At 37.5% G+C, this 13,931-nt stretch overlaps 1 protein-coding gene across 1 annotated transcript in view; it reads left to right on the forward strand.

Moving 5' to 3' along the window:
- The window catches only part of LOC306646398 (uncharacterized protein), a gene marked incomplete at its 5' end in the record, with an annotated part of 46,468 nt that extends 38,981 nt beyond the window's left edge, over nucleotides 1-7,487 (forward strand). Inside the window, 3 exons of the mRNA XM_079115042.1 lie at nucleotides 4,203-4,286; nucleotides 4,334-4,413; nucleotides 5,569-7,487. Of these exons, the coding sequence (XP_078971168.1) occupies nucleotides 4,203-4,286; nucleotides 4,334-4,413; nucleotides 5,569-6,511 (1,107 nt within the window). The 3' untranslated portion in view covers nucleotides 6,512-7,487. The remainder of the gene's footprint in view (nucleotides 1-4,202; nucleotides 4,287-4,333; nucleotides 4,414-5,568) is intronic.
- Nucleotides 7,488-13,931: the final 6,444 nt, after the last annotated feature.

Consider the following 13,931-nt stretch of genomic DNA (forward strand, 5'->3'; position numbering starts at 1 on the left):
GGGAGTCAGAGCTGACAGCCAGCATGATGAGCAGGTTCCCAAGCTCTGTGACCAGTTACCTGGTCAGGAACAATCCAAAGAGGAGGGGCTGCAAGTCTGGATCCTTTGAAAGGCCCCTGAGTCGGAATTCTGTGACACATGTTTGATTGTGTTGTTCAGTATTGTTTGCACACCTTTTGTGGAATAGGTAACTCAAGAATAAGGTAACTCAATTTCAGGTACCCAGCACAATTGAAGGGTTCACAACTGAATTCAATACATTTGCAGCACTTTTCTCAGTGTGACAAACCCAATCCTAGATCTCTTGATTGATTGGCTTCTGTGTTACTCTCTTCCTTGGAAACACACGTCCTTCAGAGGCACTGAAATGAGCAATGTTAGACCAAGCACATCACACTAACAGGGCCATGGTCGTGGCAAAGGGAGCAGAGAATAAAGAACATCCTTCCAATTTAAAAAATACAGTATCATTAATGGAAATTAAGAAGCTGTTAAATATACCCAATTGTATTCTCAGACATTGGCACAAACGTTCTTCATTAAAGTATTTATAAGTACTGTCCTAGAGCCAGCAATCCATTATTTTGAACACTGTTAAATATAACAATTTATAGAGGAAATGAGTTTCCCCTAAAGAGTATTTTCTCTTCATTTTCTAAGTTGGAAACATATATGCAAAATTTTACTTATTTCACATCATTTTTATTCACATTTTTGGAGCACAGTGTGGTATTTCCCTCCATGCGCATAGTGCAAGTTGATCCTCATCCAACCATCAGTCTGGTCTCCCATGCCTGGGCACCGTCCCCAGTGCCCAGCAATCACACTCTACATGCAGGTTGACTTTGGTCACCTTCCAGATATGAGAGAGATTATGCGTACTAGTCTTGTTGTGTCTTGTTTTGTTTTGTTTTTTGGTTTATTTTTTTGAAATTCCCATTTTCATTTTTCTTATGTTGTTCATTGTGGTAAAATAAACCGAAAGTGTGCTTTCCACCATTTTCAGTTAGCACAGTTCCTTGTTGTTCTTACATTGTGGTTCAATCTGCCATGATACCAGTCCCCAGAAATCTTTCATCCTCTTGAACTGAAAAGTTGCACTGCATTCAAAATTTCCCCATTCCTTTCCACCCTGACCTGGGTATCTCCCTTCTAGTGTGAAACATGATAAAGAAATTAAAGATATCAGGCTACAAAAATATCCTGAATAAAGATATTTGTGAGTAAATGTGAATGCCTCTGTGTGTGTTACTTTCTATCCTTGTGACAAAATACCCGAGAAGAACAATTCAAAAATTTGAAAGGAGGAAGTATTTATTTTGGCTCACAGATTGAGAGATTTCAATGCATGGCCAGCAGCCCTGTGGTGAGAGAGAACACCAGACTGAGGAGGCATGGTGAGGAAATCTGCTCCCTCATGACATTCTGAATGTGTGTGTGCTGTGCCTGTGTGTGTGTGTGTGTGTGTGTGTGTGTGTGTGTGTGTGTTATGAGAGAGAGGCACTTAGCTATATCAAGATCTTAATTTGTACATAAATCAAACAATGATAGAGTGCTACATAAGAAGCATATGCTATTTAATGTTTATTTTTCAATTAAATGTTTATTTTTAAACTGGTATTTTTATTGACAGTGATAACAAATAATATTAGTGCACCATTTTAAATGTCTGGAGGTATCAAAGGCAGAAGTTCTCACCTTGGGTCAAAAAAAGACCACCAAAATGGAACTGGAGACTGTCATGCTAAGTGAAATAAGCCAATCCCACAAAGCAAAGGCCAAGTGTTTTCTCTGATGTGCAGATGCTAACACAAAATAAGGGGACAGGGAGGAGAGAAATCCATTGGATTAGACAAAGGGGACTAAAGGGAGGAAGGGTGGATGGGAATAGGAAGGACAGCAGGTTGAGTCAGACATGACCTTCCTATGTTCACATAGGAATAAACGGCCAGTCTAGCTCCACAACATGCACAACCACGAAAATGGGAACTTTCCTCCATGTATGTGTAATATGTCACAGTACATTCTACTCTCAGGCATAACTAAAAACAACAAAAACAATGACCACCAAGCTTTTCACTTGCAGACATTCTGATTTTTTTTTTTGAACCTGAGACCAGGGTATATTTTGAAACATCCACAGATGTTAATAAATGGACAAACTATTCTATTAGATTTAACTATTTTAAAAACTTAAAAAGCTATTATATAAAGTAAGTAATTATGTCCCCAAATTATAAATGTCCAAACTGCCTGAGTGTTTTAGACACTATTTCTTGTGTATTGTTTCTCTGTGCATTATCAACTAAATCTTTGTGAGAACTAATGAAATAGTGAATCTGAGTTTCCTTCATGCAGACATAACACACTCTTATTGTAATGCATGTATCAGAAAGAATTGACAAGAAAATCTGTTAATGAGGATTACAAAGTTTGGAACTGCAACCCAGACTTTAGAACTCTCCCCTACTGTGAAAGTCCTTAACTATAAAATGGAAGTTCTGGGATTAGATAAACAATAAGACGGTCTCAATAATCAACATACAATACAGAATAAAAAATCAACAAAGTCAAAGACAGATTTCGTTACCAGATATTTTACTGAGATTGCACATCTTTGATAGAAATAAACTTATTTAAAACTCTACTGTGTATTTATACCACATTTTCTTTATCCGTGTATCTGTTGATGGGCACATGGGCTGGTTCCATAACTTGGCTATTGTGAACTGCACTGCTTGATGTACCTGTATCCCTTCAGCATATCATTTTAGTTTCTTTTGATAAATACCCAGGAGTGGGAATAATTCCTTTCCTCATCTTTTGAAGAAGCTCCACATTCAATTCCAGAATGGGTATACTGTTTTGAACTCCCACCAAAATGTTTCCCCAGATCCTTGCCAGAACTTATTATTTGTATTCTTGAGAATTGCCCTCCAGACTGGAGTAAGGTGAAATCTCAGGAATTTTGATTTGTGTTTTCCTAATTGTTAGAGAAGTTGAAGATTTTTTTCATGTATCTCTTTGTCATTTGTATTTCTTCCTTTGAAAAGTATCTGTTTTGCTCTCTTGTCCATTTATTAACTGGATTATTTGCTTTATGGTGTTAAGTTTTTGAGTTATACACTAAATATTAATCCCTTTTGGAATATTTGTTGGAAAAGGCAGCAAAACCAAACATCCTGACCTGTCAATCCTTCCTTCTTGGCCACATTGCCTTGGTGATTCAGACTTGAATTCTTCACTTGTCATAGTAGAATGGTGTTTGGAAGGACTTGGGGGTGCAGCAAGTAGAGATTTTTTTAAAGAGATGCATATTGAAGATTTGGGAAGAAGAATTTCTGAAGGTAGACAATGGTAATATTTACACAACAATGTGAAGAAAATGTCACCAAAATGTGTACTTAAAATAGTTGAAATGATAGGTCCTGTCATCAGCCTGTTATTACCATGATAGTGAAAATAAATAGGGGATGGATCATTCTGCAAATTATATTCCACAAAAGTGCATTATCATAACATTAACATTGTGTCACACATGTATAAACATTGAAAGGTAGTCAGTGGAGTGACAACTTCCATGAACATCTACATTTGTTCAAGATAAAATTCCTTGAGATCTTTGCTTTTTAGGTGACTAGATGTGCAATGGTAACCCAGTTTGCTTGTTGATCAGTCTTGTCAAGAGACTCAGGTTGTCTGCCATGGTGTTTCAGATCACCATAGTTATCAAGCGGGCTGCACACAATCACCAACTCTAGTGACATACACGTACACCCTTCAGTTTCACCTCATCTTAACTGTTGTACTTGAGTCACTGTTATTCCTATACCTGGTTCCTCATGCTTGCCAAATGACTTCTTATTGCCTAGTTTATTGTATAAAGTGATTTATAAAGTGTTATGTCATGTTTTACTATGTTTCTCACATAAATTCCTTTTAAAATATACACCAAATGTCTTTTAAAGACTGGCAGAAATGACAGAAATGAAAAAAGTGAGCAGGATACACATATTTCCTACCAAGTTGAAGAATATATTCAAAATGAACTGTAGGCATTAATCTTCTCTTTGTCTTCTTTTGTCATTAGTGTTAGGAAGTCCTTAGAGATTGGAGTAACATGGAGCAATTTGACAAATTACGAGTCCTGTGCATTGGGCTTCCACAGTCATTTAATAGTCAGCCTGTCCCTCTGGTCACAGCTGGATGACTCCAGTATGGAGGGCTCCATGCCTGCGATTTGCATCAGGAAGCTGGCCTGCATCAGGAAGGACCTATCTGATGCTGTATGCTTGTCAGATGCTCGATAAATATATTTATCCTGGGGATAAAGTCTGAGTCTTTGTTGGACATGGGAATGTCTTCAGATCTACATTCCTTGGTCATGACCCAACAGAGAAGCACAGCAATCAGGTAAATACAAAAGGAACTCTCAGTTGTGGGAAAGACCCTTGGAAGTGTTGTTTCCTCATAATGAGTACAAACATGTCCATTTGTAATTCAAACTCCTTAATCTCACCTGGCCAGATATCTTCAATATCTTGAAATCTTTGATATCGGGTCAGGTGAGACTATCAATATGTAAAGTTTTTGCTATGAAGCCTATGGAGTTTACACTGTTGGTCGTGGCAGGGGTACCAGAAATCTTATTCAAAATTTGCTTTCCACCCAAACTGCTTCTACTTTCCGTAGGTATCTCACATGAAGTAGCAGAAAATGGGTCCCTTAAGTAGTACAGATGGGCTTGTTCCATCACCTGGCTATTGTGAATTGCACTCCTTTAAACACTGATGTGGCTGTATCATGACAGTAGGCTGATAAGAATCAAGGAGTGGGATAGCTGGGTCATATGGTGATTTCATTCTTAGTCTTTTTGTTTGTGTGTTTGTTTTGAGGTGCTTGGTATTGAACGCTGAACTTAGTGCATGCAAGCACTCTATCACTAAGCCATTTCCCAGCCTCATGTCTAATCTTTTGAGGAAATGCTCTCCCCATTTTTCATAGTGGTTATACTAATTTGCAGTCCCAACAACAATGAGGGAACATTTTCCCCACATCTTTGCCAGCATTTATTATTTTTTGTATTATTGATAACCATCCGTTCTAACTGCAGTGAGGTGAAATTTCAATGTAGCTTTGTTTTGCATTTCCCTGATTGCTATATCAGGGATGGTGAACATGTTTTCAGATATTTTGGGCCATTTACATTTCCTCTTTCGAGTGGTGTTGTAGTGCTTCTTAATTTTCTTTATTGAGAAAGAATTTTTAAATGAAGATAGATATTGTTATCTTTTTCTTAAATGAGTAGGTTTTATTTTACCGAGATGTATATTTGATATCTCTAATATTGTTTGTCTTTCAAAACTGTTCAGTTGAACATCTCTAAAGTAGTTCTGTACAGAAGGAGGTGAATAAAACAGAAACAAATAATGATAGAGTTCTAAAAAGACTGGGTTCATTACAACTGAGAAATATTGCTAAGAGTTTATAAATTTCAAAGGTGAATTGAAAATAGGTAGAGTTCTGAGCAACTTTGTTTTCTCTACAATCATTTTTCTTGTTCCAAAGGTGTACAAAGAATACAGAAGAACAAAATCTAACAGGTATCTTAGAGTTTCATCTCTTGGGACTCTTAGAGGACTCAGAAATGCAACCTGTCTTCTTTGGACTGTTCCTGTCCATGTACCTGGTCACAGTGCTTGGGAACCTGCTCATCATCCTGGCTGTCAGCTCTGATCCCCACCTCCACACCCCCATGTACTTCTTCCTCTCCAACCTCTCCTTGGCTGACATTGGTTTTATCTCTACCACAGTCCCAAAGATGCTTATAAACATCCAAACTCACAGCAGAGTCATCTCCTATGTGGGCTGCCTGACACAGATGTCTCTATTTAGCATTTTTGGATGTATGGATGACATGCTTCTGACTGTGATGGCCTATGACCGGTATGTGGCCATCTGTCATCCCTTGCAATATGCGGTCATCATGAACCCTCGCCTCTGTGGCTTCTTAGTTTCTGTGTGTTTTCTGGTTAGCCTTTTGGACTCCCAGCTGCACAATTTGATTGCTTTGAAATTCATCTACTTCAGCGATGTGGAAATAGCTAATTTCTTCTGTGATCCATCTCAGTTACTTGATCTTTCCTGTACTAATACATTAACCAATAAGATAGTCATGTATTTTACTGGTGCCATCTTTGGATTTTTTCCTGTCTCAGGGATCTTTTTCTCTTACTATAAAATTGTTTTCTCCATTCTGAAGATTCCATCCTCAGGTGGGACGTACAAAGCCTTCTCCACCTGTGGGTCTCACCTCTCAGTTGTTTGCTTATTTTATGGAACAGGCCTTGCAGTATACCTTGGTTCAGCTGTGTTATCCTCCCCCAGTAAAGGTATGGTGGCCTCAGTGATGTACACTGTGGTCACCCCCATGCTGAACCCCTTCATCTACAGCCTGAGGAACAGGGACATTAAAAGTGCCCTGTGGAGGCTGCACAGCAGGATGGTCTAATCTCATCGTTCTCCATCCTTCTCTTACTGTTGATTAGAAAATCAATCATCTAGAATTTCTGATGCTTCATTTTGGAATCATTATTTTTGTTTTGCCTTTGTTTTTATTCCAAGTCATGTTTTATGACTGAACACTGTTTTATGGGGGTGTCTTTAATTCAATCTCTTGATTTTTCTGGGATCCCTTTTCATCATAAACATCATGACTAGCAACCTCTATCACTTCTCAACAGTACCCTGGACTCCAGGTGAAATGCTAAACTCTATTTTTATGTAGTTAAAATTGGTGTGCTTCAATGTTCTTGTGAATTTTCTTTAAAATTGTGCCTATGATATGTATTGAGGCATGCTACATCTCAGGGCCAGATCACTGGGTCTCCAGTTCAGATTTCATTGTAAGCACCTGAGAAGTTTAAAACATTTTTGACTAGGTCTCATGCCCATTTATATAGATCTGACTAATTAAATATTTAGAACCTTATAAGAAGGTTCATATGCTGGTTCTTAAAGGAATCAGGCTCAAATGGGTAAGTTAGAGCTAAGCCTATCAAATCTCCTCTTTCAACACACGGCCCATCAACCCCATGTAGCTTCTTGTGCACTGGTTTAAAGTGAGTGTCTTTCTCCTGCAGCCTCACCCTTCTGTAGTTGTATCCTCATGCTGACTGGGGGCTCTTGGAATCACTTCTGCATTTTCCACCTTGTTTAGTTGCTACACAATTTTCACCATGGTCACTACTCTTACTATCTAGAAAACCCAGTACATTTCACTAGTCCCTTTTCTCTCCCTCTCCATTAAAATATTTAGATTTGTTTTTATTTTTATAGTAGCCTGAATGATAAATTGTAACATGGGGAAAAGTTATGTTGTGAATTGTCTGAAATTCCAATATTTTAAAATGTGATAAAGAAATAAATGAAATTCTTGTTCATGGTGTCCAAGTGAGTGAGGTTTCAGGAGTGGTATCATATTATATATTTTCCCTTGAAAGAATAAAATTGGTCCTTCCCTTAAATGTGACTTACTGCCTTGCCCTGTGTTCTCTTCCTCTCAAATGTATTAACTCATAATATACTCATTTGTCATGAGTTCCTCATTAGAGTTTGCACCATGTTTTTTTGAATGTCTGACTCCAAAATTGCAAGCTAAGTAAACTATTTTCTTCACAATTTTCACAACCTCAGGTATTTTGTTATAGCAACAGAAAACATACTAATACAAAAGGGCAATCTGTTTTACTCAATCTATCAATTGAAGTGTTAATCTCAACTAATAAATATTAAACCCTTTCAAACACACACACCCAAATATCTGGGTAGTCATGACTCATCAAGATTCCTCTAAATTCTACATTACCTCACAAGAAATGTTGAAGATATGTTTATGGGTATATATCCAGTATTTCCATACTTCACCAGACTACTGGACTTTCTACTCCATAAACTCCTGAGAAAAGACATGTGTAAGTTTTTATTTTTATTATCAAATAACTTGAGGGAATTATCTTCCCCAAATTTAAGAGTTACAGAATAAAACATAGATTTTGATCTTTTCTATAAAAAACAATGTTTAAAATAATGAAGACACAATTTTTTAATCAAATATTCAAAGAATGCCAGAAATCCTGGGTTCACTTTTTCTTCAGGACAGTCATTAAAGGAAGCAGAATAAAATCAAAACAAAATATATAAAACATATATATATAAAACATAACTATATCTACATAGTTACCTTTGTTTTGTTGTTGTTGTTTTATTTTTTTTTTCATGCCATACCATGTAAATTCTTTCTGCTTTGGCAATAGCCTCCATATGTTATCCCTGCCACCCACAGTGTCATGTCTTCAAGATAAAAGCACTTTTGCTATGACCTAATCACTCCAAATGACTCAGCACTGATTCTTCCATCCCTGTTCATTCTCCATACCTGCCATACACCCACATAATTTATCCACTCACAGGTTAGCAAGTATTGCTAACCATATTCTTTCCTCTATATGTAACCAATTATGTATATACCATGATATTCTTCATCTAAGTAAAGGATAAATAAATCTCACCTCCATAGCACAGAGAGTTTTCAGTGAGGAAGTTCCATGGACAGAATACATAAGATTGAAACTGAGCACTATTCACATAAATTTTACTTTATACATTAGACAAATTTCAACCAGGAAACATCTACATTAAAATGTCCAAGAGCTGAAAACACAAAGAAATCTAAATATGTGAGAAGACTATGGGAAATATCTCAGGAAGTTAAATTAGGAGTGCTGTGGCAATCCATGATTGAAGGAGCTAATGCAGAGAGTAGAAAAGTGTGGGATTTAAATATCTTTAACTATAAAAAATCAGCTCAGTATTTGAGACCTTTGGTAGCTAACAGTCATACTATGGTCAAAATGGTTCTATGTTCTCACCTGACAGCCTCATCTCCACTGAGGGCATCTCGTGTGCAATTAGCTGCTCAAATTGGTGTATCTCTGGGGAGTTGGTTCCTGGAGGACCTTGGCTGCCATGTTGCTCTGTCTTCCAGACTTTGCTGCAGGCTCCTCTCTAATGCTTGGATCCTACAGGAGCAGGTTAAATGCCACATGCTTATTACTGACGCTTTGCCATTATTGTAGTTAATTTTGTTGAAGACCAGGCAAAGGGTTTCCTATTGAAAATTATTTCTGTTCTCATTTTAAATAAGTCCATTTTGAAAACTGAGCATTTCAGGAATTTAAAATAACCTTACATAAATAATGTGATTTTGAATATGATACAAAATTCATTCTGTTAAACTTCCTCAAGTGTTTATTTGTGGGGGGAAAAAGACTTAATGAAGAGGGTGCTCTGGAAAATGTAGTTAAATGTATTGATCAAGACAGTCTTTAGTGTATTAAAACAAACTGATAAATTTAAACTTTTATTGTCCTTTTAATAGATTCAACTAATGGCTTTGCAGACAGAAAATATGATTTAATATTAGCTTCTGAATTTTACAGTTGTGTGGGCCAGAACTTGGTACTTAACTATGAAACTGTCAGTATTTTTATTTTTAATGATATTTGTTTGTAGTCCTCTAGGATTAAACAGGAAATGTGTGAACATGGTAAGAATCCTTAAGGAGATATATCCTTATCCACTATTCCAAGATTGATGCAATTCCAGTAAATTTTTGGACTTCAGTGTGCCTTACCCTGGATACCTGATAGGTACAATTTTATGTTTACAATAATATCTTCACCAGGTTAAGCAAATAGAATGAATACCATTCATCTATATATCAAAACATAGCACAAGGATGGTAATTATTGGCACATCTGTACTTGTATACCATAGAGTAAATTACAACTGTCCAAGAAAGCACAAAGAAAGTTTTTCTTTCATAAATCCAGTATTTTCAACTTTACTTGGAGTCGTGTACCTTCTGTACAAGTCCATTTGTCTAAGATGCCTGAGAGAAGAATCTCCATTTATTTTTATATTATCTTGAACATTCAATGGCATATAATTTTTGTTCAAATAGTAACAACAGAATTATTACATAGAATGAATGGACAGGATTTGTGTGTTTTGAACATAAGAAAGGGATAAGACAAAAATGGTAGAGATAGGTTTTGCAAGACTAATGAATGGAATGTGAGATGTTACCATTGTACCCATTAATTTGAGTACATAAATCACTTGAGAATGAGCTCAGTCATTTGATTAAATAAGCAGAAATTTCTTGTTTTTCTTACACTGTTGTCCTCTGACCTCATCATTGACAGCAATGCTAGCATCTGATCACTTTTGTCTTCTGTGAAATGAGTTTACTATCATATCCCATTTTTGCTCCTCTTCAAGCATTCTAAAAGCTCTCAAAATCTACTCTCCTGACCTGAAATTGTACCATGATGCCTGCCATTGATCATTTGATTTCACCAAAGTTACAGTCTTACTTTTCCACATACAGATACATACCATCCTTTCTTTAATATCCACTATAATTAGGCATATTGGTGAGGGTCCCTTACATCAATTATGACATGCACACCTATTAATGTTGACTGCATGGATAGGATATGGAAGGTGGCCAAGGACCTCTATTCTCATCCAATTCATCAACTAGAAAAGAACAGAGGGATGAAACACATTTACTTAAACCTTCAGAAACCATGAACACAAATTATTCTGAAGAAATATATTCTGCAACAAGTTGAGCTCTTTCTAGAGAAGTGGAAATCAGAAACCAGTGGGGGCATTTGTTGAATGTGTGGCATGACCGCACTACTGGAACTGACTACAAGGCCTGGAATGGCATGGTAGAGTCTTCAGAAAGACACATATTGCAGCCAATTTTTATCCCCTTGCCAATTCTGGAGGAAATTTGATTGAGGCTTTGTTGGTGTGATGAGTTCTGGACTATGTTGGACAGCAGAGTAACATCTCTAGAATCTTGTTCATTTCTGCTTGGAACTCAAGAGTGAAGTGGGCAGTCTTCACATGCACTCACTTCTGGTATTCATACCATTGCCCAGACCCATCCCCTTGAGTGTGGCTAGGAACCACTCTTTTCCATCCAATCAATAACATTGCAGTTTGGATGAAATGTCCCTCCAAAGCTCCTATGTTACTGAAGGAACATTAAGAGGTAAAATGATCAGGTTATGAGAGCTATAACCTAATTAGTCCATTCTATTTTGAATGAACTGACTAGGTGGTAAGTATAGGCAGGGGGATGAGGCTGGAGGAGGTGGGTCACTGGGGTGTGCCCGGGATGGGTTCATCTTCCATGAAGACCCTTCTCCCTTCCCTCTCTCTATTTCTTGGTCATCCATGAATGGAGCAGTGCTCTCTCACCTCTTCTTCCACCATGATGTCCAGTATCACTTGGGCCAGAGCAATGGACTTAACTGACCATGGGCCAAACCACTGGACCCATGAGCCTAAATAAGCTTTCCTTCCTCTAGCTTGTTCTTCCAGGGCATTTTGGTTCCAGGAGCAGCAGCAACCAAACTGACTAACAGAAGTTGGAAAAATGGTGACACGTCACTTCTGAGATTAGAGAATTAAACTCTGGATTTTAGATTCATGGCTGCCTGTTACTCCGTTACTTTCTTACTAGGTCTTATGGAAACCAACATCCATGTTGAGAGACATTCTTGACAGACTCAAGTGTCAAGGACCAAGGGAGTCCTCTGTTCAACAGCATGAAAGAAACTAAATCCTAGCACCAGCACAGTGAGTGAGTCTGTAAGCAGAAAATTCACCCAGTAGGTCCTCCTCCAACTGTAGAACCTTGTGGTGGGGCCACCCTCACTAACACCTTGAGTATAGACTGGTGCGATGCTCTGCATCATTTAAGGGAAGTATGGAGTTGTAAGTAAGGGCAAAACATCAATAGTTTTCTAATATCCCACATATGTCAATTAAAGAGGCACAAAAGGAAGAATATCCTGTCATTTACATCAATGAATATGAACTTGAAGTTATTATATGAAAAACTACTCACAGGGAGATGACATCTCCATGATCTCATTCCTATCTGTATTTTTATGAAGTGGATCTCATAGAAATAGATAATAGAATGGAAATTTCCTGAGACTGGGACAGTTGGGAGCATTGTTGGAAAAGGTTGGGCAAAGGACACAAAATTCTAACTAGATACAAGGAATGAGTTCAAAAGATGTACAGCATGGTGACTATACAGTGGTGGCCATAGTTAATGAGGGTATAGTGTACTGGAAAACATTGAGTATGTGTTAAGTGCTCTCACCACAAAAATACCTATGTGAGAGTATGCTTATGTTAATTGTCTAGCTTTAGCCATTTCACAAAATACAATGCTCATAAACATGTTGTAGAAGTTGATCATAAACTTTAATCTAAGATAGAAAAAATACATTAAAAATTGATTTAAAAAAGAAAAATACATCTGAAAAATGTTTTAAAAAATTGGGAAACATTGAAAAGAAAGGACTTCTTTTTCTTCATAACATTGTGGTAATATACTATCCAAAACATCTCAAATTGTTCCCCTAAGGATGTATTATCACAGAGAGATTGCTCTTGGGATTGATTTTTTGTAGAAATTAAACATCCCTAAGAGTAAACCTCATGACTTTGAAATCAAACCGAGGCAGGGAAAAGAGGTTTTCCTTGGAATAAAAAATAAATTACATTCAATTCTGTCTAAATGGACACAAAATTCACTGAAATGTTTCCAGTCTGCTCTCTTCTTTGTACCCCAAGGGAGCTGTACTTACTGAGGACCTCTGCGAATTCAGACTGTGAGGCAGTAGAAAATTTAATGATGCTTCTGGTGTCCCTTACGTGGAGTTCTCCAATCACATCCAGCTTAAAAATCCTGCACCCTTCCTTCAGACAGATGGTGAAAAGAGAACACTTCAGTGACAACCACTCATGACAGCTGGTGTCCCAGGGAGGCGACAGAGCAGGAGGAAACCAGGAAAGAAGGTGGCACTGGGCTTTGCCTCTAGGACTTCTTGCTGAGAAAGCCCCCTATTCCTTCAGTCTAGGAAGGAGAGGTCTCTTTGAAGGACCTTCAGGAGGTTTCCGTTGAGATGTCTCTTCCAGCTGTTCTTCTGCTTCCCTTTTCACTCTTTGGATCCACCTCAGCACCAGCTTTTGTTTTGTTTGTTTGTTTAGGGTTTTGTTTTGTTTTGTTTCTGTTGAGTCCCTAAGTCTTCTCCAGGCTGCCTTATGAACTGCAGCCTCCTGTCAAATTTTCTGCCTCTGATCGTTTGTTTACTATCAAATCACCAGAGGTCTGTTACACATGGAGTACTATCTACTTTCTTCCAAATGTAACTGGAGTTTTCTATTTTTTCTCCCTATTTCCATGGCATATTTGTTTGTAGTTATTTGAAAGCTATTATTATTTCTGTATTTTATCATTATTACTTCACTTTAGTGTCCACAGCAGCATCTCCCAATGAGTAACATTGTTTCTGATGTTTATTAATCCAAATTTCTTTACTCCTATTTCCAATTCCTTTGAAAGTTTAGGAAAATATCAGATGACTGAAGTTGGAAGAGACTGTCTTGGTATGTTCATGAATTTGGCAGGAATACTGGCGCATTTTAAGGTAACATTTCCTGTTGGCTGTTGTTTGAAAAAAATCATTTTTTACTGTGTCAGGAAAAATGTCCGTGGTTTCTGTTTGTGGGCAGTCTCAGCCCTGGATGGTAACCACACAAATACCAGATGGTGCTTTTCAAATGCGGTTTTCAACTGTGATTATACCTAGGATTTATATTCATTGACCTATTTTGTTTGGATTATGTTAACAAACTTCCTAATGATGAACAGGCTCAAGTCACAGAATAGTTGTTCCCTCTAATCTTGTGTTTCTCTTTTAAAATAGACAGGAATGCACTACATCACCCTCACTACTCTTGTTGGTGAATCTTCAGGCATGTCACAGGCA

The sequence above is a fragment of the Sciurus vulgaris genome, assembly GCF_902686455.1.
Source record: "Sciurus vulgaris genome assembly, chromosome: 16".
In the NCBI taxonomy this organism is placed as follows: domain Eukaryota; kingdom Metazoa; phylum Chordata; class Mammalia; order Rodentia; family Sciuridae; genus Sciurus; species Sciurus vulgaris.